Source organism: Prionailurus bengalensis, chromosome C1 (assembly GCF_016509475.1).
Source record: "Prionailurus bengalensis isolate Pbe53 chromosome C1, Fcat_Pben_1.1_paternal_pri, whole genome shotgun sequence".
Classification (NCBI taxonomy): domain Eukaryota; kingdom Metazoa; phylum Chordata; class Mammalia; order Carnivora; family Felidae; genus Prionailurus; species Prionailurus bengalensis.
The window spans coordinates 35118869-35143593 of NC_057345.1; the positions used below are offsets into that span (position 1 = coordinate 35118869).

Below are 24725 nucleotides of genomic sequence, written 5' to 3' on the forward strand. Positions count from 1 at the left end.
TGTATTACACGGATAATGTATTTGACGTATTAATAAAACCAGCCGCATTGCTCTGGCGCAGGGACTGGGGAATGCCAATATACGATGACAGATCACATATTGATGAAATCCAGATGTTTGGAATCATAGTCTTGGGGCCTTGTTCATATTGACTGAAGGTAAAAAATGCCATCTGTCAGCATGTTAACTCTTCCTGTCCCACACTCAGCAGAGGCACCAATCATGGTTTTCTGGAGGGAAGAGAAGGAGAAAGGGGATGAGTGAGAGGGGGGGAGGATGAGTATGTAGGTGGTCTGGATGGTGATGGATGGATGAAGTTGGGGTATATGGCTGTACTGTGGATACAATAGGTGGAGGGGACATTTTCATGCCTTATGTTCTTGACTTCTTAGCAGCATGGGACCCTATCAGTGACAGCCCCCTCCTTGAAACTCTTCCCTTCCTGGCTTTGACGATACCATGCTTATTTTCATCCTCCTGTTGACTGTTCTTTCTTAGTCTTTGATGACTTAAACTTCTTCTACCTGTTGGAGTTATTCAGGGTTCTGTTCCAGCCTCTTCTTACTGTATACTCGCTCCCTAGGTGATCTCACCTACTCTTAACTTCAGTCACTGATTTATTCATTCAGTGAATGTTTGTTGGGTATTTACTATATGCTAGACATTGTGCCAGGCACAGAGGAAGCCTTAGTGAACTTTAGCTCTTACCTATACGTCAATGTCTCCAACTCCATAATTCTGACTCCAGTTCCCATAGAGTGCCCAGAAAGCATTTTCATGTGGATGTCTTAACAGTTCCTCAGAGTAAGTACTACATCCAAACTGAACTCATTTTTTTCCTCACCAAGCCTGCTGCCCCTCCTCCTGTTGTACAAGGCAGTAAATGGTCTACCACCCAGCAGTTGCTCAAGCCAGAAACCACGGAATCACTGTTGGCTCCTTTCAGTCCCTTAACCCCCAGATCCAACCTGTCCCTTTCAGTTCACCTCCATCATCATCATCATCATCATCATCATTATGCTCCAGCAAGGCACCATCATGCCTCCCCTGAATTAGTGAGATCACCTTCTAAAGAGCCTTTCTGCATTCTCTACTTTGCCCCCTCAGACCATTCTGTACTTTGCAGTTAGAATGATCTTTTAAAAATTTTTTTAGTATGTATTTATATTTCAGAGAGAAAGAGACAGTGTGTGAGCAGGGGAGCAGCAAAGAGAGACAGAATCTGAAGCAGGCTTCAGGCTCTGAATTGTCAGCACAGAGCCCGATACGGGGCTCGAACTCATGAACCATGAGATCATGACCTGAGCCAAAGTCAGACGCTTAGCCAACGGATCCACCAGGAGCCCCAGCATGATCTTTTTTATTTTTTTAAAATTTTTTTTCAACGTTTTTTTTTTTTTTTTTTTTTTATTTTTGGGACAGAGAGAGACAGAGCATGAATGGGGGAGGGGCAGAGAGAGAGGGAGACACAGAATCTGAAACAGGCTCCAGGCTCTGAGCTGTCAGCACAGAGCCCGACGCGGGGCTCGAACTCACGGACCACGAGATCGTGACCTGGCTGAAGTCGGATGCTTAACCGACTGCGCCACCCAGGCGCCCCAGCATGATCTTTTTTAAATGCAAGTCTGATATGTCTCTCTCCTGCTTAAAACTCTTCGATGACTTCTCACTGTATGTTAAAAACAACAACAACAACAGGGGTGCCTGAGTGGCTCAGTCAGTTAAGCATCCAGCTCTTGATTTCAGCTCAGGTCATGATCTCAGTTTGTGAAATCGAGCCCAGCTTCTGGCTCTGCACTGATAGGGAGGAGCCTGCTTTCGATTCTCTGTCTCCCTCTCTCTCTGCTCCTCCCCAGCTCACACACACTCTCTAACTCTCTCTTGCTTGCTTGCTCTCTGAAAAAAAAAAAAAAAAAAAAAAAACTAAATATACATTAAAAAAAAAACAAACCAAAATCATTAACGTAATTAAAAAGTCCTCCAGGATCTGGCCTCTCTGTCATTCTCATACTCTGTCCATCACTCTTTCTGTTGCAGCCACACTGGACACTCTTCACTTCTTCCGTTGGGCTGTCTTCCCTCTGTACCTTCAAACATGCTATTTTGTACCTAGAACACCACTTCTCCACAATCATTGCCTGACCAGTTCCCTCTGATCCTTCACACCTTTGTTTGGATGTCACTTCCTTCACCTCCCAGGCCAGCTGATATACTCCCACAGTCCCGTGCACTTACCTTTTTCTAAAACCACTCTGGGGACATTTCTTTAATGTCTCTATCTGCAACCAGTTCCTAAGCTCCTCGAGGGCAGAGAATGTACCTGTCTTGTTCATTATTGCGTGGCATCCATACGGTAGCAGACCCATCATCACTACCCAGCTGCCATTGGTTGGATACTATCAAATTATTGCCTAAGTGAGTGGATAAGGAGGTAAGTAGCTGGGTATTATTCAGTAGTTAAGAGCACTAGCACTAGTGGAGTCAGGCAGACCTGAATTTAAGTCCTGTTCTGAACCTTCTAGCTGTGTCGTTTCATTGTTCTGAACCCCATTTTTTTCATCAGTGTGATTGCAATAATAATACCTACCTCACAGGACTGTTGTAAAGATTAAATGAGATAAACTATGTGCAACATTAAACCTACAGCCTAACATATAATAACACTCAATAAACTGTTGTTATTATTATTAATAGACGATAGTGGATAAATGGTTAGATGGATGGACAGATGGATATAGTGGCATACAAACCAATCAATAGATACATGCATGTGGATGGATAGGAAGAAGGAACTCCATGGAGGCCAGAAGGGCCAGGACCAGAGCACCTACTGAATGGGACACAATCTTGACCATAGCAGAGAAGAAGGCTGGATACAGGGCAAGGCTGGGCCCTGTCAGAAGGGGATACAGGCACAAACAACAAACTGTGCTAGTGTCCTACTAGAGATGATAATGAGCCATCACTTTGTAGAGATCCCTGGTTTAATGGAATCCTCACAAAAGTCCTGGAAGTTAGATATTATCATACCTGTTTAACACGAGGAAAAACTAAAGCTCAGAAGTGTTAAGTGATTTGCCCAAGGTCTCACAGCTAATAAGAGACAACTCTGTTGAATTCTGCTTGAAGCCTCCTCTGTGCCTTGGTCACCAGGAAATGGAAGCCGTTCTACTGGGGGGTCAGGGAAGGGAAGGGTGGGGCACATATGTGTGTACACACAAACACACACACACACACACACACACACACACATTCTCTTAAAAGGCCCCACCTCTTTTGCCATTTGTCATTAGCGGTACCCTCACCCTCACTTAAACCCTGCTCCTTCTTAAATCAGACACCAGGCAGTCAAGCCCTGCCTTTTGTGGTCTGCAGCGCCAAAGATCATCAAGATGGGATTTGAACAGAGAGGCAAGAATGGAAGCCACAGGCAACAGAACTAGGACACAACCGAACAGACCAAGCCCGAGAAGCAATCCCACAGCAGGTGTGTGGCAGGGTCAGACGTGAGTTAGTGATCCAAGAAGGGAAGGCTTTCCCTTTGAAAGAGTCCCCATCCTCCAATGTCCAAGTCTGCACCTGTCTTCACTCCCGGAGATGGCAGAGATGAAGCAGCTTGGTGGGCCTTTGAGTCACCCGCCCCCAATGGTCAGCACTTCCCAACAGAGGGGGGCAGCAGAGGGCTGATCTGGGACCCCAGGTGCCTGAGGCCCAGTTCCAAGGCCTGATGGCTGCACTGGTTGGAGCCTGGCCCAGGCAAGGCAAAGGCTACTTGGCTTAACTGCTCCTCTCTCCTCGGCCTGCCTATCAGTCCTCACAGCCTGCAGTCACTTGTGGTGGAGCGTGGCTGTTCTGGGTGTGGAGTATTCTAAGCAGCTCAGAAAGGGAAAGGGGCCTTCTGGAGGCCACACAGCTAGGGAGCCTGACCCCGCAATCACCTCTGGCTCTTTGAGCTCGAGGTGCCCCGCGTAAGGCTGAGGACAGGGTCAGGCCCCTCGGCTCCCTGCTCTCCTGCTTCAGGGGATACCTGCAGCAGGCAGAAACGTGGAGGTGGCAGGCGCTGTGGTGGCGGTGGCGGGAGGGAGGTGCGGTAATGAATGTGGACGGGAGGCGGAATGAGCGATCCATCTTTGCATGGGAGGGGAGGGGGCCGCAGGCGTTCCCCCCACACACTCACACACTCAATCAGGCGCTGTCAGACCTCCGGCCGCCTGGCATTTTGGTGAAGAATCTCTCAGCTAAAAATTGTTGTCAGTCCCATTTCCTCGTTATCAGTGCAAGGGCTGAGGCAGCGCCCGGGGATTAACAGGAGCGGCAAGCGCCCGCACCGCCATCCACCGCCGATAACACCAGGCCTCCCGCCTCACCTCCCCCATTCATCATCTTTAGCACTGACAGCCCGTCCCAGTCCCTGTCCCCAGTCCCTCATGCTTCCCACGTCTCCCCACTGTGCTGCTCAGCCTGCCTCCTGACCTCCCTGGGGAGCTAGGCCTCCTGAAGAAGTACAAGATTCAACCTAGGCCCACATGACCTGGACCCACCTGTGGCAAAGGGCCTGGCCAGCCGTGGGGTGGGGCACAGGGGCAGGAGTGAGGAGTGCTCAACGAGAAGATGCTTCCTGACAGCCTGCCTCTGGGGGGCTCCGTCAGCCTACCTGTGATGCCGGCTTTGGCATTGGAGAAGGAACTCCTACATCAGAGGGGCAGCTGGACTAGGGATTTCCAGAGGTCTCTCCAGCCTGAGAAGGACTCTTAGATTCTCGGAACTGTGGCAGAGAAGAGCCAGAGGATGTCTACTCCCAGGCTTAGGAAGAGTTGGGGGTTGAGGACTTCGTTCCCACCCCCACAAGACCACAGCCCCCTCCTCTTGGCCATTCCCAGTGGTTTTATGGCCCGTTTTATGGCCACTGTAATGGCCCAGGTCAAAAGCTTCAGGGAGCTGTATTCTGGGAATTATGCAAACGAGGAGCAGGCCCAGGGCCAGAGTATGGATTTTGTCATTAAACCTGGGCAGGCCATGTCGTTAGTGCAGTAAAACCCACGTCATGACCACAGGTCTCAATATAAAATTATAGGGAACACAGCGGGGGAGGGGAAGCAGGGGGCCCATGGCCAGGCTGACACCTGCCACTCTAACCCCTGAGAAAATGGGGGTGGGATGGAGGGCATAGGCTGCAGGGACCCTCTGCTGATCCCTGTCAGTGTTGTACCTAAAGCTGGGAGTCAGGAAGAGGACCCATTGTCCCAGTAGAGAAACTGAGGCCAAGCTCAGAAAAGTAGATCTCTGTGGCAGCAAAGCAAACAGACTGAGAACAAGCATGTGGGAATGCTGATTCCTGGTCCCAGCCTTGAAGGGAAGACTCTGGGCTCCGGGAATCCCTAAGAGCCAGAGTTGGTATCCCAGGCTACCGGGCAGAAACCCTGATATTTCCACCTCAGCATAGACCCCATGCCCTGAATTCTCCCCTTTCATAGGTCTCCTCTCTTACCATTTCCCCGCTATGCCCCAGGCCCTGCCTCAATGACCCATTTCAACAGCCTTGTCAACCCTCCCTTATTCATCCTTCATGCCTTCCATCAAGTATTGCCTTCCCCTGGACCCTACCAACCATCTACCAACCATCTTCGGGCCACTCCTGCCTCGATCCTGGGGTGGCCATTCGTGCCTCCCTCAGCCCTGGTCAGGGCTGTACGGACTGGATCCACTGACTCTTCTTTGGCTTTCCTATTAGTTTGTGATCTCCTTCCGGCCAAGAATGTGTTTTATTTATCTCTGAACTCCAGTTTCTCCTAGAATAATGCCTGACGTAAAAGAATTGTTTAATAAATGTTTTGCTGAGTGAATAAGTAAATGAAGTGATGAGATCATGAGCTGAGTACAGGGGTCACTATCCAGTTCTGAGCCTTACTTTCCCCATCCTCAAAACAAGGTAATGGCCTACAGAATTTCTAGGGTCTCCCTCACCTGGGTGATTCTCTGACTGAATGAAGTTAGAGTCAGAGCTGAGACTGGAATCCTCAGCTCCCATCTTCCAGACCGGGCCACACCTACTTCTTTTACTCACAGCTTCCAGCTGTCCTCCAAGCATCTAAGGCATAGCCACCAAGGCACATGATCAGCAGGGCCCCTTTGCCTCCTCAGACACCTGACCGCACAGACTAGAGCCACACCCACCCCACCCTGTCACACACAAAGCCTCCACAGTGGACATCCCAGCTCTGCAAAGATCATCTGGCTTCTAGGACAATCCGATCTTCATTCCTATCCCCTTTCCCTTTCCTCTTTTCTCCTCCCATTATTCGTTATTGCTTCATTATTGCCCATCAAGCCAATGCCAGGTCTGTTTTCAATTGTCTATAAATATAGCGTTAGATAAGAAATGGCCCCTGCCCACAAGAAACTCACAGCTCATTCATTTACTCCGGTTCTCTGCCTGGAACACTTCTAAGATGCAACTTAAATTTCATTTCTTTGGTTAAGACTTCTCTATTTTCACTCCCTAAACATGCAGCCAGAATGAACTACTCCCTCCTTTGAGCTCTCACATGACTCCGTCTGGACATCCAGGAGGGCTGTGACCATCCTCAATCTTGTGTCAAAGGGAGGTGGGTTCTTGTGCTCAGCCTGAACTGGAAGCTCCTTCAGGCATGGGGCGCTAGAGTTAGCAAATGAAAATATATGATACCCAAGTAAATTTGACTTTCAGAAAAACAGTGAGTAACTTTTAGCATAAGTATGTGCCATGCAATATTTGGGACATACTTACACTAAAAAAGTATTCATTATTTGCCTGGAATTCAGTTTTACCTGAGCATCTTATATTTAATTTGGTAACCCAACACAACCACGTTGGTCATCACTAGCATGGCCTTTATCTCTCAGAAAGCTAATTTTGACTCTCTCAGGACAAAAGTGGGAAGAAGAAGCAGGGAGGAAGATCTTGGCTTAAGCTAAAGAAGTCTTCCTACAGGCATGCCTTGGTGGCTCAGTTGGTTGAGTGTCCAACTGCAGCTCAGGTTATGATCTCACATTCGTAGGCTTGAGCCCCGTGTTGGGCTCTGCACTGACAGCTCGGAGACTGGAGCCTGCTTTGGATTCTGTGTCTCCCTCTCTCTCTGCCCCTCCCCTGCTTGTGCTCTGTCTCTCTCTGTCTCTCAAAAAATGAAATAAAAATTTTAAAAACTAAAAAAAAAAGTCTCTCTACAGAGTTTACATAGATAGGCAAGGATATGTCTGGATAAACAGGCCTCCTCAATTCCACACCTTAAGCAGAGGCCAGAAGAGCACTGGGTGGAGAGAGTGGCAAGGGAGGGGGTTTAGGCTCCTCAAAAGGCATGCATTAAGCAACCTTCAGGCTCCTTCCTAGCATAGCGTGCTCTGGTTACCATCAGCAACAGAGACAGCAACAGAGCTGGGACAGAGTGGGAACAGAGTTCAGGTTCCCAGCTGGCCCCCAAACCAATGGAGCCAACAAAATACCCACTTGGGCTCCCATACAATTTGAAGGATATTTTGGAGGGGGAAACCCAGACTCTGTTAGATTCACAAGAGGCCAATAATGTTATCCAAGTGAGAGGTGGTGAGACCCAAACAGGAAGAATATAGATTCCAGGAATCCTGTAGAAGCAGAACGAACAGGACTTGGTGGTTAAATGAATGTGGGAGGGACAGTAAGGCACGAGAAGGGGCCTCGGGGGAGGCATAGGCTGGGGTAACCAGGTGAACATTGGTGTCATTAACTAAGAGGGCACTGCTGAACAGGGAGCAGGGGTGAAGACGCTGAAGAACTTGTTTTTGGATCATTGAGTTTCAGATTCTTGGGGGACACCCAGGCATTGATATCCATTAGGTGCTTGGATAGAGGGGCCGAGAGAACCAGGGAGCGATCTGGAGCAGAGATACAGATTCTGGAGTCTACAAAGCACAGGTGGGAATTAGGGCCTTAAGAAGGAAGAAGATGATCCAGCATACAGAATAGGGAGAGAAGAAGCTACGGGAAGAACCCTGGGAAGGTGAGGAACTGGAAGAAAACACTACCCCAGAAGTCATGCAGATCCTTTTTGGTCTTTCCCACTCAACTGTGAGGGCCTCAAAGGCAGGGACTAGATCTGATTATATGCTGTGGCCCCACTGCTCTGCACTAGGGCTAGTTCAGAGTAGACCTCAGACGATGTTTGTTGAATGACAACAGGAATGCAGGAATGAGTCCTCTTTCTCCCTCTTTTCTTCCTTCTCCAGATTTGGAGAATATAAAAACAGTAAGGAAAGGAGAGACAGAGGGGTCACTGGATATTCTGAGTGATGGTATGATTAAACCAAGACCTTCCCTAACCTGTATGAAATGAAGTGATCCAGGTTTGATTACACAGAGCATTGACTGTGTCCCAATAGATTTCCCACAGGGGCGGCCGGCTAAGGAGTCACCGTTCATGGCCCCTGGAGCCACAGAGAAGAGTGAATGGTCATGGGCTCTGAGACCCTTGGGCTCAACCCCTCTCTAGGCCAGTAAGCCCTAGGAGGCAGCAGCACGCTTGCATTGGAGGATTGGGACACTGGGTTTCTATATGTCCACAGACAAGCCCAGCTTATCTGTCTGTCTCTTCTTCTTCCCTCTCCAGGTAAGAAAAAGGCAGCAGCATTGTTTGACAGCCAGGCCCCTATTTGCCCTATCTGCCAGGTCCTGCTAAGGCCCAGTGAGTTGCAGGAGCATATGGAGCAAGAACTGGAACAGCTGGCCCAGCTGCCTGCCAGGTAAGCCACCAGCTGGGGGAGCCTGCCTGCCAGAGGGTTCCACTCAGTGTTCTGGACACCAGGTCCCAGGAACAGCCACGTGGCCCACACTCCATCCTCTAGGTAGAAGTAAGGCCCTACTGTTGTTCTCCTCTACTCTGCTTTCAATCCTCAGATCCTGCAGCTAAATGGTGATGCATTTCCCTTCTTGCTGTATTTTCAGAGATGGGAGGAGAGTGACCCCCTCTTCAGGCCTCAGCCTCAAAAGGGCACAAGAGGAGCTGGAAAGGGGATGAGCCACTGCCACAGGCCTGTACTGCCATGCTAAGCCTCAGGGTTAGGGTACCGGAAGCAGGGACTGGGCCTGCCAGCCTAACCAGAAGTGCAGCTTCGTGCTGCCATCCAGGAGAGTAAGCACTACCTTCTCTATCAGTCTCAGGGTCTGAAAGGTGACAATCAAGCTTAGCCATGCCCTGCTGCTCTACCCTACCTCCCTTCTCCCTGCCTGAAGGACCAGGTGGAGTCTCCTTGAGGGCCTTATGGAGGAGCCAGGTTATCAAAGGGACAGAGGAGAGGTATAACAAATACCCCAAACCTTAGCAATTCAAAGTAGCCACTTCATTATACTCATGGCATCTGTGGCTTCAGGAATCCAGACAGAGCACAGAGGGGTGGCCTGTGTCTGCTCCAGGATGTCTGGGGCCCCAGCTGGGAAGACTTTGCTGGCTGGGAGCTGGGATCACCTGGAGCCCCCTTCACTCACATGTCTGGTGGCTGATTCTGGCTATCAGCTGGGACCTCAGCTGGAGCTGTGACCAAAGCACCTCCACTTGGCTTCTCCACGTGGTCTGGGCCTTCTTATAGCATGGCAGCCTCCAGGTAGCTGGACTTTTTATGTGGCAGCTTAGGGTACTAAAGCAAATGTCCCAGCCAAAGAGATGGGAGCTGGATCACCTTTTACAACCTAGCCTCAGAAGTCACTTAATATCAGTTCTGCTGTACTCTATTGGTCGAGGCAGTGTCAGCCCAGCCAGATTGAAGGGGAGAAGATATACACCCCACTTTTTGATGGGAGAGTGGCAGGGTCATATTATAGAAGAGCACGTGGGATGGGAGACATGGGTGGTTGCAGCCATCTCTGGAAAATATGGTCTGCTACAGGGGAATAGCCTGTCCCACCTCTCCCAACCCCACCCTACCCCTTGTTCAGTCCAAGTCACCAGACTTGACTGATCTCCTTCCATCTACCCACACCTAATCCCCCATGCAGGGTGCAGGTGACCCAAAGGTAAACCAGAACTGGTCCCACTCCCAGAAGCTCACTACATGACAGTAAGGAGAGCTGGGCCATGAAACCCCAAGGGATAGAGGCTGCTCTATGGGAAGAACTGTGGAGCATGGAAAAAGCACCAACCCAGCACAGAGCAAAGACCTCCTAAGGGAGTGAGGCCTGAGCTGAATTTTGAAGGAAGAAGTATTAGTTATCTACCACTGTGTTACAAATTACCCTCAAACCTAGTGGCTTGAAACAACAAACATTTATTACCCACAATGTCTATGGACCATCAGTTCAGGAACAACTTAGTTGGACAGTTGTGGGTAGTTGTGGCTTTCGGCTCAGTCTCTCATGAGGCTGCAGTCAAGATGTCAGCCAAGACAGTCATCTGAAGGTCTGACTGGGACTATGGGAGCCATTCCCAAGATGGCTTCTCCACACATGGGTCTCTCCATAAGACAGCTTGAGTTTCCCTATGACATGGTGGCTGACTTCCCACAGACGAAGTGAGCCAGGAGAGAAACTAAGTGGGAAGCCACAATGCCTTTTATGATCTAGTCTCCGAAGTCATACACTGTTGCTTCTAGCGTATTCTATTCTCTTCATTGGAAGCAAGTCACCAAGTCTAGCCCACACCAAGAGAGGAGAATTAAATTCTGTAAACTCTACTTCTTGACAGGAAGAATATCAAAGAATTTGTGAAAATACTTAAAACTACCACAGAAGACTATACAAATGATAAAAATAATCTGTATGAACCTTCGCTATATGCCAAGCACTTTACATTGCATTAATTTATCTACTCTTCACAACCATCTAGGTAGGCAATAATTATTAAGTCCATTTTACAGATTAGGAAACTGAGGTACAGAGGGGTTAAGTGACTTTTCTAAGGTTGCACAGCCTGTAAAGTGGTAAAGATAAGATTCAAATCCAAGCAGTCTGACTGTGGTTCCATGCTCTTAACCCACCCCCCACCCCACCCCCCCCCCCCCCCGCCCCCAGGCGCACACACACACACACACACACACACTCCTGGGACTAGCCTAGAAGGGGCAGAGCATGAAAGAAATATCCTTCCGCAGATGAGTTCTACACCTTAGCTGTCTGGGAGAGTGTCTGGGTAATAGAGGACTTCCCTCAACAAGAAGAGGAATAGAGACAGAGATGTGTGTGGAGGGCCCCGCAGGGCCCTGTAAAAGCAGTGTACCCCTAAGGGTCTGGAAAATTGGGGGCCCAAGCTCTCCTTCTGCCTCCTCAGTGGGGGCCACACTAGAGCCTCATCTTCTTGGCCCCAAACCTGCACTGCCCAGGGCATCCACATCTAGCCACAGAAGTGCCCTCCCCCGCCAGCCATGATTCTGCACCAATCCCCCGCCCGCATATTTTCTCAGGGCACCCCCTGCTTCCACACCCTAATCCCCATGTCCATTTCCCCACCCAGAGCCCCCACATCTGCTCCGCTCCTCACGGCTGTGTCTTGCGTCCCCCACTTCTGTGCCCCTCACGTCCAGGCCCCGCCCAGCACCCCCTAACCCTTGGCATGCCCCCCCCCCCCCCCCCCCCCCCGGTGTCTGACAGCCGGACAGCGGGATCTGCACAGCAAGTGAAATTCCCGTCGGATCGATAAAGCCGAAGCGCTGGCGGCGACGGGTCGATGGTTTTATCTGTCTCGGCCCCGCCGCGCCCGGCGCGCTGACAGTCCGACCGGCCGGCAAAGGCGTTCAAGGGCAGCCGCGCCCGCCGCCCCCTCCCCTCCCCTCTCTCGCCCTCCCCTCCCTGCGGCCGCTGCGCCCACCGGACTGCAGGCTGGACCGGCCGCTGCCGCCCTCGTGATTTATCTGGATTTTTAATTGGAAAAAATTTGCGAATTAATTGATTTCAGGAACTTGCCAATTAACATTGTAATTGGGTGCGTGATAAATTCCCAAGGAGCGTGTCAGCTCCCTCCGGGCTGAGGGCGCCGCAGAGCCCCGGTAGCGCTCGGGGAGGGCCCCAGCCTTGGCTGCCCTTGCCCCGCCCCTGCTCGCTGTCTGGGAGACCTGAGGAGAGCAGAGGAAGTTGGGAAAAGATGTGGCACCTGGACTCCTGACACCCCTGAGACTCCTCCCTCCTCTCTCCCGCCGCCGGCAGCTCCAGGAGCTGAACGGAACCTTTGACCAGCCATTTCACAGATGGGGAAACTGAATCCTGCAGGAGGACACTAATCCTGTGTGTGCCTGGGCACAACCCAAAGGAGGGCATTCCCCCATCCATGACCTGTGGCCAGAGCCTTTCTCCACAGCTCTCCAGTCTTCCCCTTTCCCTTCCACTTCACGCTCCCTCTCTCTTCTCCCTTCTCCCTGCTTCCCTGCCTTCTTCTCTCTTCTCTCCAGTTTTCTCCCTCCCTCTCTTACCCTGCCTTTGCCTCTTTTGCTCTTCACCCCCCCACCCCCCACCCCAGCTTAGCCAGCTCTGGAGCCTGTAGATGCTGCTGCAGGGTGGCTCTCCATCGCCTGGGGGGCCTCCCTTCCTCCCACACGGCTGCTTCCCCAGAAGTTCTTCAGGATGGGCCTGCGTTCAAGGGCCCATCTGCCTCCCTTGTGCCTTCGGTCTCCCTTTGCCCAACAGCACAGAACAGGCCTCCCTGGGGGCAGGCTGCTATTTCAGACACACCTAAGGACTCGCACAGAGAAACAGGGCCGGTGGCGGGGGGGGGGGGGGGGGGGGGGGGGGGGGGGGGGGGGGGGGGGGGGGGGGGGGGGGAACTCCCAGCTCCCAAACTAGGGCTGGCTGCTTTTCAGAGACACAGGCAAACATGCCTACATAACATACAGGCACACACACACCCCCACATTCCAACACACATAGATGTGCTCACCACACACACACACCCTGAAAGAACCACTTCCAACACATGCTCATTCCCACAGGTACATGGGCACACAGACACCTACAGGAAGAAGAGTCAGAACTCCTGTTGGCAAAGCGTTTATACTTTTCAAAGTACTTTTACATTTGGGATCAGAGGCTATGGCCATATACCCTCCCTCACCCCGCCCTCTATCTTTCCCTTTCTCAGTCCTGCACTGGAGCACCAGTAGACCCCAGGACTAAGCTAGTTCCAATAAGGAGGGTAAAGTTAGATTGAGGACAGGTTGGAGGGGGCTTTCAGGGCTGAAAGGTTGTCCTAGCTGTGGTGGGGGAGCTAGAACATTGGTGGGTCTCAGGAAGCTTGATCACATTGCAGAACTGTAGGAGAATCACTCTGGAGGCCAGTGTGGAGCATGAATTGGGGGTTGAAGGGGGGCAGGTGAGGAGGTTGGGCAGGGTCCAAGGGACAGATGATGAGGCTGACCTGGGACAGTGGCAGTGGGAATGGAGAAGAGGGAATGATGAGAGACTGGTGGAGGAAGAAGCAAGACGGGAGCAGGGTACTTACTAGGAAGAGCTTTCTGACCTGGGTGATGGGAAAGGTGATGATGGCGAGGAAGCAAACTTCTGAGGAAAGGAGGAAATAATGGATGGCGCTCTGGGCACACTAAGCCTAAGATGTCTCTGGGATGGTGATGGGATGGAAACTGGATGTGTACAGACAAGCAGCAACATAGATGGGGGCTGAAGATTGGAGGGTGGTGGAGAGCAGCCCCCAGACTTGTGAGGCTTAGCTTGGTGAGGCCTGAGCCCAGAGGCCTTTTCTGGGAGACTTCCAAAGCCACTTTTAGATCTGGCCTGTAGGATAGGAAGCCAGCTCTGTGGTCAGTGCTTTCAAAGGGCTGGAAGGAGCCACGGGGAGGCTGGGTGACTCTAGAGAGGCGGGGTATGGAGATGGCAGTGCCCCCACCCCCACTTAAGCCTTATTTAAGGCCGGCCTCGGTGTTTGGTTGGGTAATGAACTAGATAAACAATTCCCCAAATAGATTAAAACGAAGTGTAACTTACAAAGGCGGCTGGTGATGATGGTTTATTCCCGGGCAGCACACCATTTCTTTATTTCCAAGGATAATTCAGTGTAAATCACCTTAATTAAAAGTGTCAGCCCAGCCCATGAATATTGTACTTAGGAACGCGTTTCCTGGGTCCCAGTTATAATTTAAAACCCATGGATCACTAGGCAGCGAGTGACTGAGAAGGGAGGAAATCGTTGGGGGTGGGCTGTGGAAACAGGGAGGGACGGAAGGCAGAGGAGCCGATGGGCTGGGCAGGATCCAGTCTGCCTGTAGCTCTGAGGCTCAGACCTCTCCTTTTAGAGGCAGGCTTTTCACCAGACTCCTATTTCTGGGGGACCAAGCACACTTGGTGGTGATCAGGTTGTTGGAAGAAAGGTGGGGTAGGGTGGGAACACTTGCTCAGAGAGAGGGCGGGAGCTTGAGGTAGTACCAGTCTGACTTAAGGGAAAGGTAAGAGTACTGGCAAAGGGAGAGCCTGGACATTCTCACCCTAGATGTCCTCATTTTCTATTCACCAGCCGAGGAAACTAAAGCCCAGAGTCAGTAGGATGCTCCCCAAAGTGGAGAGAGAAAAAGAACTCCAAGCTCTGTCCTCCATCCTAACCCCTGAGTAGCTTTAGGAAATCAGTGTGGGCAACTGAAAAGCAGCACTTTGGACTCGGTCAGACATGAACTCAAACCCTACATGGGCTGTGTGAACGTAGAGGTGTCACTCAACCTCCATTGGTCAACTTTGTAAAGTTTTTGTGAAGATTAAAGAGAGAACACATATAAAGTACCCGACCCATACCTGTCACATGTGGTTGATGCACAATCATTGTTCACTCTTTCCTTTTCTGTCCCAACCTGATCCTGCTCAGATAAAGCTCAAACCTCAGGCCAGCAAGAACGCTGTCGCACAGTAGATGCCTCATTTCTGTACCTGTCCAGGCACGGTGCCGGGCACAATGGGACGTCAGTACTTGTTGACTGAGTGAAGGAATGCTAAAAGTAATGAACTCAAACTAGTTGCTCCTCAAGAGCAGCTCAGTTTCCTCTCTGTATCCCCATTGCCTAGATCAGGGACTGACAGGGAGCAGGAATACAGGGACTGTTTAAGAACCAAATGTAACTGAATGGAACCTGGTCTGGTTGTCCTTCCCAGTCTGTGATGCCCACACTCTGTAATCAGCCAGGCAAACAGTTCTGTGTTTACATTCAGATCTGTGATGTGTGTATCTATGTGGGTGTGTGTCCACGTGTGTCTGCATTTGTGGATGTGTAAGTATCTGGGTGTGTGTTGGTGCATGTGGGTGTACCTGTGCATGTGTTTATGTAGATGTTGGTGCCCGAGCAGCTCTTCACAGTCTGGGTGACTGTTGTGAATGTGTCTGTATTTACAACATGTTTGAGCCACTGGGTGTGACCACATGTGTCTGAGTGACTGTTGACAGAATTATGGACAGTGGATATGTGTGTATCTGCCTTTATACCAGGGTTTCTCAACCTCAGCACTATTGACATTTTGGGCCAGATAATTCTTTGTTGTGAGGGGCTATCCCATACACTGTATGTTGGTTAATATCCTCTACCCACCAGATGCCAGTAGCAAACTCCCTACCCCCATCTGTGATGACCAGAAAGGCCCCCAGACATTGCCAAATGTGCCCCGAAGGACAGCTGCTACTTTATCTGAATCTATGTCTTTGCTCACGTATTGGGATACCTATGTCTGACCCTATGGGTGATTCCTGTGTATATGCCCTGAGTCCGTGCGTGTCCTATGCACTCTGCCTTGGGTATGTGTCTTTTGTGCTTTATGGACATCTCTGTGGGCATGCTCTACCTGAATAGCTTGTATGGGTGTCTGTGCAGGGACCCTATGTGAATGGGCTGTGTCTGCCTCCTGCACATATCAGCCAGCGCCTCTGCGTGCATGTATTTCTATGTGTGTGTGAGTGCACGTGCGTGAATGTGTGAGCACAGATGTGGTGAGCACAGTGGGGGCAGCAGGGAGGGAGGGACAGGAACAGGGATATTAATGTTTCTGAAGTGGATCTGATTTGATACGTCTTGTTCCATTGTCAGCATCTGTTTAGCAGGGATTTGTAATACTTTGTGGCTCTGGATCACTCATGCTTAGCGCAGGATGTGGCCTTGCATACCAATTTTGTTATTAAACACAGTCCTCGCCTCCCCCACAGCCCATCCATCACCTCCCACCCCCGCCCCCGCCTGCTCCGAGCCGCCCACCATATTTCAGGGCCCAGCTCCCGCCCGCCTGCCGCGCCCGATGCCGGAGGGCCTGGGGCTGACAAATTGAATCAGGGGGAGATCATTCCTGGCCTAACGCAGTTTGCAGCGTGTTGGAGGGAGAATTGACAAGAGCCATGTCAGCTCCATCACCCCCAATCCCATAGGAGCTAAGAGCAGGCTGGGGACAGGAGGTGGAGGGAAGGGGGCATCCAGGACAAGCAGAACCCTCAGGGCTGATACCAGGAGTCAGGTAAAGCCCCTTTCCTCAGATTCATGGGGGAGCCTACCATGCCTACTGTCTCTGTCCCCCTCCCAGGAGCCAGCTGTTGCCACTGGCCCCTGATGGAGGCTGAGCTAGTCAGGGCCAGCTGAGGTTGAATGGCCTTGGTAGAGCTTGGCTGAACAGGGCTGGGCTAAGCTGGCTATGCCTTCTCTTTTTGGGGTTTTCTTGCTATTCTCTTGCATGCCCTGGGCAGCAAGTGGGATAGTCACCCTGTTCTCTTCTTTCTTGGCAGCAAGAATTCCCTTCTGAAGGATGCCATGGCTCCAGGCACCCCCAAGGTAGGTGGACAATTGTGTGTTTTCCTCCTACCCATCCTAACCTAGGCTTCCCCATAACTGATTCCTCTTGAGGAAAAGGAGCTCTTCCTGGATCCCCAACTGTCTCCAGGGTTTGATCGTCAGCCTGAGGCCTAGGGCCTCCCTGTGTGCTTGAGAGGGAGAGAGAGAGAGAGAGAGAGAGAGAGAGAGAGAGAGAGAGAGAGAGAGAAAGTATGTAGTCTGAGTATGAGCCAGAATATGCTCATCTGACTTCTTCCTTTTCTAGTCAGAACAGGAATCAAAGCTAAGAATGACATGGGGGCATGGGGGACCCAGACACTAAGGCTGGGGAGACTCCAAGAAGGAAGGTGAGATGTAGCAGGTAAATAAAAATATAGAAGTGCTGGTCAAGACAGTACACAGGCCTTAGAAGACACACCATGGGGTGTGTGTGTGTGTGTGTGTGTGTGTGTGTGTGTGTGCATGAGTATGTGTATACTTTGTCCTGAGGGCAGCAGGGAGCCAGGGAGGATGTTGGACTCATCTGGGGAGACAGTCTGCCCCTCTAAACAGATACCATGGGAGAGAGGTTTGGGAGCATCAGATGGAGAAAGGAAAAATGAAGGGCAAGTAGCTGGCTCAAAGGAGGGGCCAGAGAGGCCTCAGCACAATGATGTGATTTGTATCAAGAACTCCCATAGATGGCCACAGAGGCAGATGGTACTGCTTTCCCAAAGGTGATGATTTTGAGGAAGTGGGGACCTGGGGAGGAGAACAAAACCCTACTCACTAAACCCTTCCTCACCCTCAGCAAGGCAACATCTTTTGTTAAAAGTTCTCACAATGACTCTTAAAGGCAGGAATCCCTGGCCCTTTTTACAGGGAGTGAGGAATGAGTGTTGAAGCTTCCGAAATGGATGGAATCAGTCAGGAGGACTGCACAGAGAAATCAAAGCAAAAGCCAGGAAGAGTATCTGGGGACCTCTGTGGGGGGGTCAAGATAAGGTACAGGCACCAGGAAGGGGCCAGAGGAGGAACAGTCATGCATCGGGATGGGTACAGGAAAGCATGGTATCCCAGACTCCTAGGGGAGAAAAGTTCCAAAACATATGGGGTGGTCAGCAGTCAAAGAGAGAAAGTCTGGAGAAGGGGCCATTGTGTTGAGAAATCTTAAAGCCACTGGTGACCTCTGAGGGGGCAGTTTGGAGAAAAGGAGCCAGAGTGATAATATTACCTCCAGGGGTTGGCCCAACTCCCCTGCAGGCCTTTAAAAAGGGTGGGAGTGGATTTTGCACCTTCGCTCAGGAAATCACTCAACACAGAAAGTTGGACAGAGGAGGGGCAGGGAGGCTGGTCCAGTCTTAGATGGGTGCAGGCCCTGACCAAGGTAGCAAAGCCCTCCTGCCTAAAGAGAAAAGGTGGGGGTTGCCAGCCAGCCGTGGATCATACAGGTAGGGAGCCACACTCACAGAGCTTGGCCCGGCCTGCAGCATTCAGTGGTTGTGGTTAAGGAAGGTAGGCCATGGACAAGCTGCCAGGTCAGCCACCGCCACAACCACAGACACCCGACACCTGAGTGTGGCTGTCAGGGCTGGGGATTGGACCGCAGTGAGGTCAGTGCTCAAGGATAAACACAGATACAATCCACACCCATACCTAGTCCCCCACGTACGCAGATGCACACACACCGAGGTCAGAATACTCACACAGAAAGTCCTAAAACACATGCAGATCCTCCAACTGCCGACACAGGCATATTGATAATTAGGCAAGGACCCCTGCTCGCCCAATTCCAGATTCACACTTATGCCCCCAAAGCTGACCACTTCAACCCCCAAAGCTGACCATCCCCTGCCTGTGGCTGAGGCTTTAGGGGACCAGGTCACGGGTGGAAGAGGCATGAGGTAGAAGGTTCAAGCAAGAAACTGAGAGGACAGGGAGAAGGAGGGAGGGAGGGAGAGGAGAGGGCGAGGGGGCCTTAGACAAGATTGATGGCCTCATTGCCATTAAGAAAAAAATTAGCCGGTGGCGGCTATCATATTAAAGGGTGAAGAAGCCGTGAATTATTTTCTTAAAGATCTTATCGCTTACAATGATAATTTTACCTTCCAAAAGGCCACTTTTAATGAGGCGAAGAGCCAGGCAAAAAGTCATGATTTAATGCCGGGATTTTTTTTTTTCAAAACACATTTTACTGCTTTTTGGTCCATGTTTAAAAAGCGCCAGTGACCTTTTTTTATTCTGCTTGCCCCAGGTGTAATGCTGGGGCCTCTCAGGGCTTCTAACCCAGAGAGAATGAGAGAGAGAGACAGAGAGAGAGACAGAAAGCAAGCATACAAGAGCAAGCTTTCTCATGGTGGGGGGCAGGGACCCCACTTTGTTTCCCCTCCTCAGCATCTTCCCTGGGACCAGAGAAGGCAAAGGACATTGCCTGAAAGACCACCTCGATCTGGAGTGGGGGCTTAGTCACCCACTAGGCCTCCCCCTGGGCCTGGCTGGGTGAAAAAAGGGGCTCTGAGTTGCAGGCCCTTCCCAGCCTCTTTCCTCCACCAGCTCTGGGGGGCCAGGCTGAGTCAGGGAGCCCTGCCAGACCAGCAGCTGCCCCTCCCTTCCCAGGGCCCTTGCCTGAGGATGTGCAGCATGGCCACCGCATGCGGGTCACATCCTAAGGCTCGGTCGGAGATGAAGGATAAATGGCTGCTCCATCTTTCCCAAATTGCTTTCTTTGGGCTGTCACTGGCGATTTGGCATGGTTTCTCGGCTGGGGAGGCCTCCTAGGGGCTTGTATGCTTCCGGCTCAGAGCTGTGCAAACTGGAAAGGGTGGGAGAAGGAAGTAGGGATTGCTTTCAGGTCTCCAGGCCCCCAGGTTGCAGCTGAACAGGCCTTGGCAAGAGCCAGCAAGAGCAGGCTGAACGTGCCATGTGGTATTTAGGATTGTGGCGCTCACACACAATGTAAAGCGGACAGTTTATTAATCTACACTGCAGGCGCACGTAGGAGAGGCCATGCGGGACTGACGTGGGGGGGTTAGTTCTCCTAGGGTTCTCGCTGGGGTCATTGCCGCAGCGCAGGGATAAATGGACCCAGCGTACATCCCTAGCTGCATGCAGGAAACTCATACATACTATTTAATTTACTGTCTCCATAGCAGGGCTGCCTTCAGCCCGTATTAGGGGCAGGCAGGGCAGCAGGTATGCGGCTTTACCCCCAATCCTTCAGAACAGTCCCAGAGTCTCTGCTTGTGAAGGGAGAACAAAGCATGTATTATCTCATCCAACTGGGAGTGGGCAGGGAGTCCTACCCCACTGGGACAGAGATTACCTGGGGTCCACGAGGTTTGGACCCTCTCAGAGGTCTCTACCCATCCCTGAAATCAAGCCATCCTCTCCCACAACCACACCCTCAGGGCCTCAAAGCCTGCCTTCCGGATCTCAAGAGTGGTTCCTCTATCCCTCTGCCTCCCTCCATGGCCCTCTCCCAAAAGCTCTGTTGGCCTGGGAACCCTAGGGGACTGACCGACTGGAGGTCTCATTTGGCCTGAGGCGACATGTCCTTTTTCTTCTTCCAGTCCCTCCTGTTGTCTGCTTCCATCAAGAGGGAAGGAGAGTCTCCAACAGCATCACCACACTCCTCTGCCACTGATGACCTGCACCATTCAGACAGATACCAGGTGAGGAGGGAGTGTGTGAGCATGAGATGGAAGCTCCCGTGGTGAAAGCTTAGAGGGGCATGCTGGTGCTGATTCCTCCCCTCCTTGGGAGGTGAGAAGAGAAGCCAGAACTGTATTTGGTTCCCTCTGTGTCTAGTGCCCCTAACTGAAACCAGAAGGCACACGTGTCAGAGAGTGGGCCTTAAACAGATAGGTTTTAAGGAGCAATGCAAGGTCACCTGGGTTCTGGTGGGCTGTAAGCACTTCTGAAGCCATCAATAGGTATCCCATGTGGTTTGGTTTCATGAGGGACCCAGAGGCATAGCCCCAAATCCCCTGAAGACTTCAGACTTCCAAACCAGGATCCCTTGAGCAAATAACTATTCAATCCTGCCAAACCTTCATATCAGACCCAGAATGAGACAAGAAGACACTGCCTGAGTGCCTTGAGCAAACAGAAAAGTTGTAATCACACAGTCCTAAAAGATCACAGCAAGAGGGGGGCCTAAGGGTAACATCCTAGCTCTAAATGGGTCTCCTTTATGGTAGAAAGAGAAAGAACTCCCCCAGAAACTTCTGTCTGAGGAGAGACAGAGCCCTGCCCTTGGGAACCCCAGTCAGATGGAAAAGACAGGGCCCTGCTCTAAGAAACATTGGTCTCAATGGCAAAAGGGCTTCTTGGGGAGCCCAGTACGAAAGGAGAAAACAGCCCTGACTCAGAAGCCCTGATCTGATATGGAAAGACAGGCAGCAGGGACCTACAATTCTGGTTGGAGAGCCTGGGTCACTGCCCCGGCATACAGGAACTCTTTGTTGGAATTAGAGATGTTCCTCTTGGGCCCCCTTTCCTCCCAACTGACACAGTCCGGCATCAGGGTGCGAGCTTAGAGAAGGGAGTGGACACCAGCCTCCACTGGCACCTCCTCTGCTGGGTGCTTCGGTACTGGGACTCAAACTGCATAGCCCTAAGTGTGAGCCCCAGGGAGGGATCCCCCTCTCATAAACCCTGGTTCAAGACAGGCAGCCCAGTCCGGCCCCTGAAAAACACTGCTATTACCCAGACAACCCTAACATAGGTGGAGAAATGACCCAACCTCAGGGAATTCTGGTCTGATAGGGAGACAAGGCTCTGTAACAGAAAGTTCCACTCCAAAGGGATGGACAGAGCCCTGCCCTTAGGGTGCATCCTGCCACCCTCTCTACTTCAGTCACAGCATTCAGCCTCAGCACCTGCTGAGCTAAGAACTACCGTCAGGCACAGGCAAAGCCTGCTAAGACATGGCACCAAGGTCTTCTGTGATTTAGGTTCAACCCGTATTTCCATTGCTAATACTTCCATTCCTAATACTGCCCTCCAGGAATCCTATGAGCTATCCTCACAGAATTAATGCTCACTACTCCCTGACTGTGCCATTCCTTTCTTGCCTGCACACTTTTACGCATGCTGTTTTCTTTTAATGGGACTATTTTACCCCATCCCATCACATTTCTATTTATATTTCAACAACCTGCCCAAATACCATCTCCAGGAAGCCTTTCTGGATTAGCTATCTCTTCTCACAAACCCTATATGTCCCTATGATTACTCTTATCATCCTATATTGTGATCACCTGTTTATCTATGTTTCCATTATTTACTGACATATAACCAGCCATCCCAAAACTTAGTGGCTTAACACAATTTGTTATTCCTCATGATTTTTTCAGTTGACTGGGCCTTTCCTCATTTATGCAGCTCATTCAGCTAGATGACTGACTAGGCTGGAAAGCCTCACATTCTGGGAGATCAGGGTGTCTTGGTTCTCTTCCATGTGGCCTCTGGTAGGTTAGACCGGCTTCCTTACTTGGCAGCCTCAGGGCAGTGTCACACCAAGGGGACGAAGGCCAAGAGTGCAAAGGCTCTTGAGGCCTAGAATCTGGAACTCACACATCACTTGACAAAGCAAGTCCCAAAGCTACCCCATAATCGAGGGATGAGGATTCTGTCCTCTTGACAGAAGGAGCTGCAAAGAATTATGGCTGCATTTAATCTATCACAATGAGCATGACTGTTTCACTAAACTGGGAGCTCCTCCAAGGCAAGGACATTGTCCCATCCTTCTATACTCCCTTCCTGTACTCACACACGCCCGGCCCAGTGTCCTTGCCTTCAAGGGGTTAGATTTGCAAATAAATAATTATAGCCTGGTGTTTAAGTGCTGTAACAGTTATAAATAAGTTTCTGGGATAGTGCAGTGTAAAGAGGGGGTTTATCAGAGCAAGTTTCACAGAGAGGTAACGAATGAACACGGTTTCAGAACACAAGTAGTTCACTTTGATGAACAAGGAAGATTCTTCGTCTGCCATTTCAAGGCAACACTGTGTAAAGAGCATAGAGGTGTAACACAGAATGATGTATTTGGGGACTTGCTAGCAGTTCACTTTTGTTAGCATGTAAAACCCAAGGGGAATTGGCAGGAGGTGAAGCCGGAAACCCCAGGGACTAACTGGATATCCCATCCCCTGATCTTTACACAATGCCTGGCATGTACTAGTTGGTTGGTTATGTTGGATTTAAAAAAAAAAAAAAAAAAAAAAACCCATCAGTGTAGGTCTTGAAAGCAGGGAGTGTTGGTTTCTGGTTAGGATTCCCATTTACTTAGCCCCTGCTGGGTTAGCCCTCTTAACCATTCCTCATTTTATCCTCATAGCAACTGTGAAGGCTAGGATTCATTGTCCCCCATTTACTGCTAAGGAAACAGGCCTGGAGAGGGGGTGTGACTTTTTGGGGAACACATAAATTATGAGGAACAGAGTCAGAATTTGGATCTGTCTGGCCCTGAATCCTAAACTGTTTCCCAGCCCTGCACTGGGCTCAGGGAGTTCCATTGTAAATATCCTTCTCCCATTACCACTGATATCTCCTGCATGCTATGCCCTGTGCTGGGTGACTGGATACTGGAGAGATATCATCACCACCACCACCACCAGCCCCCACCAGCCCCCACCGTAGAAGGGACACATAGGTAATCACCATATGCAAGATCAGAGGGAAGCCAAGGGATGGTGAAAACTCAGAGGAGGCAACAAACCCAACCTTGGGGGGGGGGGGGGGAGTGAAGCTTTCTCAGAGTCCTGAAGGGAGGAACAACCGTTAACCAAGCAGGGGATATGGAAGCAGCAGGATAATCTAGCCCAGAGTCCAGAGCATGAAGTGCTCAAAGAACTATATATAGTTAGCTCTATAGAGCTGAGTGTGGAGATGGCAAAGGGAGAGCGCAAGAGTGGTAGAAGAGTCTGAAGACAAAAACAGGTCAAATAAGGCCTGTGTGCCATGCTACAGATCTTCTAGGTGGAGAACCACTGAAGGATTTAAAGAAGTGGGGGAGAGGGACAGAGGGTCGATTTTGCATGATACAAAGATTACACTGTCTGTTGTCTGAAGTATGGTCAGGGAGAGAAACTGAAGACCAGAAGGCCAGGTGAGAGACAAATTTTGAAAGCTCACACGATTATGAACCAAAGCAGTGACATCCAAGACAGGTGTAGTCATAGAAGAAACACTCAGGGATGTCTTGCCTATGCCAAGCGCTATGCGGGGACTCTGGGTTCACCTGTATGACTCAGACATGACCCCAACCCTAGAGTGGTCAGCCCACCGTACAAATTTGTATGAGCTATAATGAGGGTAGAGATGGAAGCACTCTAACGGGAGGAAAAGAAAGGTATTTTTGCTTAGGTCTGGAAAGATGAGTAGGAAATGCGCAGAAGTGGAGATGAGAACATTTAAGAGACCTTTAAAGACAGACTTCCTGTAATCTAAAGTTGGACTGAGTATGAGGAATGAAGGAGGGTGGGGCCAACGACACCTCTAAAGTTTCCGGTGTGGCCACACCTGAGTGGATGGTTGTATCCCCTTACAAACTGAGCACCCAGGAGAAAAGCGGCTGCTTGCGGGATGTTGAGTTCCACGTTGGCTGTGTGGGTGTGAGGTACCCGTGAAAGCTCAAGGGGCTGTCCAGCAGACAGCAGAAATGGGAATCCTCTAACAACGGGACTACAGAAAGGCTAGGGGTTGGGGCGGGACAATTTGGGACATTCGGTGGGACTGCCCAGAGACGACCCGGAATCCAAACGCCTCCTCCCCAGCAAAGCGCCAGCAGCAGGGCCGGGGTCCGGGCTGAGGCTCTGGGACTGAAGGAGCTCCGCGCGGGCAGGGCGCGTGGAGCGGGGTGGGAGGACCCGGCAGTGTCTAAAACTGGGGCTGGTAGGCTTTGGGCACGGTGGGAGGGACCCCAGAGCGGCCCCAGCCGGTTACTACCGGAGTAAGAGCAGCTGTTTCCTGGTCCTGGTCCGGCCGCCCCCCCCCCCCATCGTGAACTTTCA

General features: G+C 51.0%; 1 protein-coding gene and 1 long non-coding RNA gene across 4 annotated transcripts in view; one reads left to right on the plus strand and one right to left on the minus strand.

The window, feature by feature from the left end:
- LOC122480406 lies at positions 1 to 24704 on the minus strand. Its single transcript, XR_006296571.1, has 3 exons — positions 24661 to 24704; positions 20228 to 20357; positions 1 to 230 (listed from the first exon to the last, which is right to left on the minus strand). It is a non-coding gene; the product is annotated as an uncharacterized LOC122480406 (long non-coding RNA).
- Positions 1 to 24725, plus strand: part of RNF220 (ring finger protein 220) — a 224984-nt gene that overhangs the window by 180761 nt on the left and 19498 nt on the right. For all 3 annotated transcript variants that reach the window (XM_043574747.1, XM_043574748.1, XM_043574749.1), the window contains exons 2-4: positions 8619 to 8751; positions 16686 to 16731; positions 20280 to 20381. In XM_043574747.1, the coding sequence (XP_043430682.1) occupies positions 8619 to 8751; positions 16686 to 16731; positions 20280 to 20381 (281 nt within the window). The remainder of the gene's footprint in view (positions 1 to 8618; positions 8752 to 16685; positions 16732 to 20279; positions 20382 to 24725) is intronic.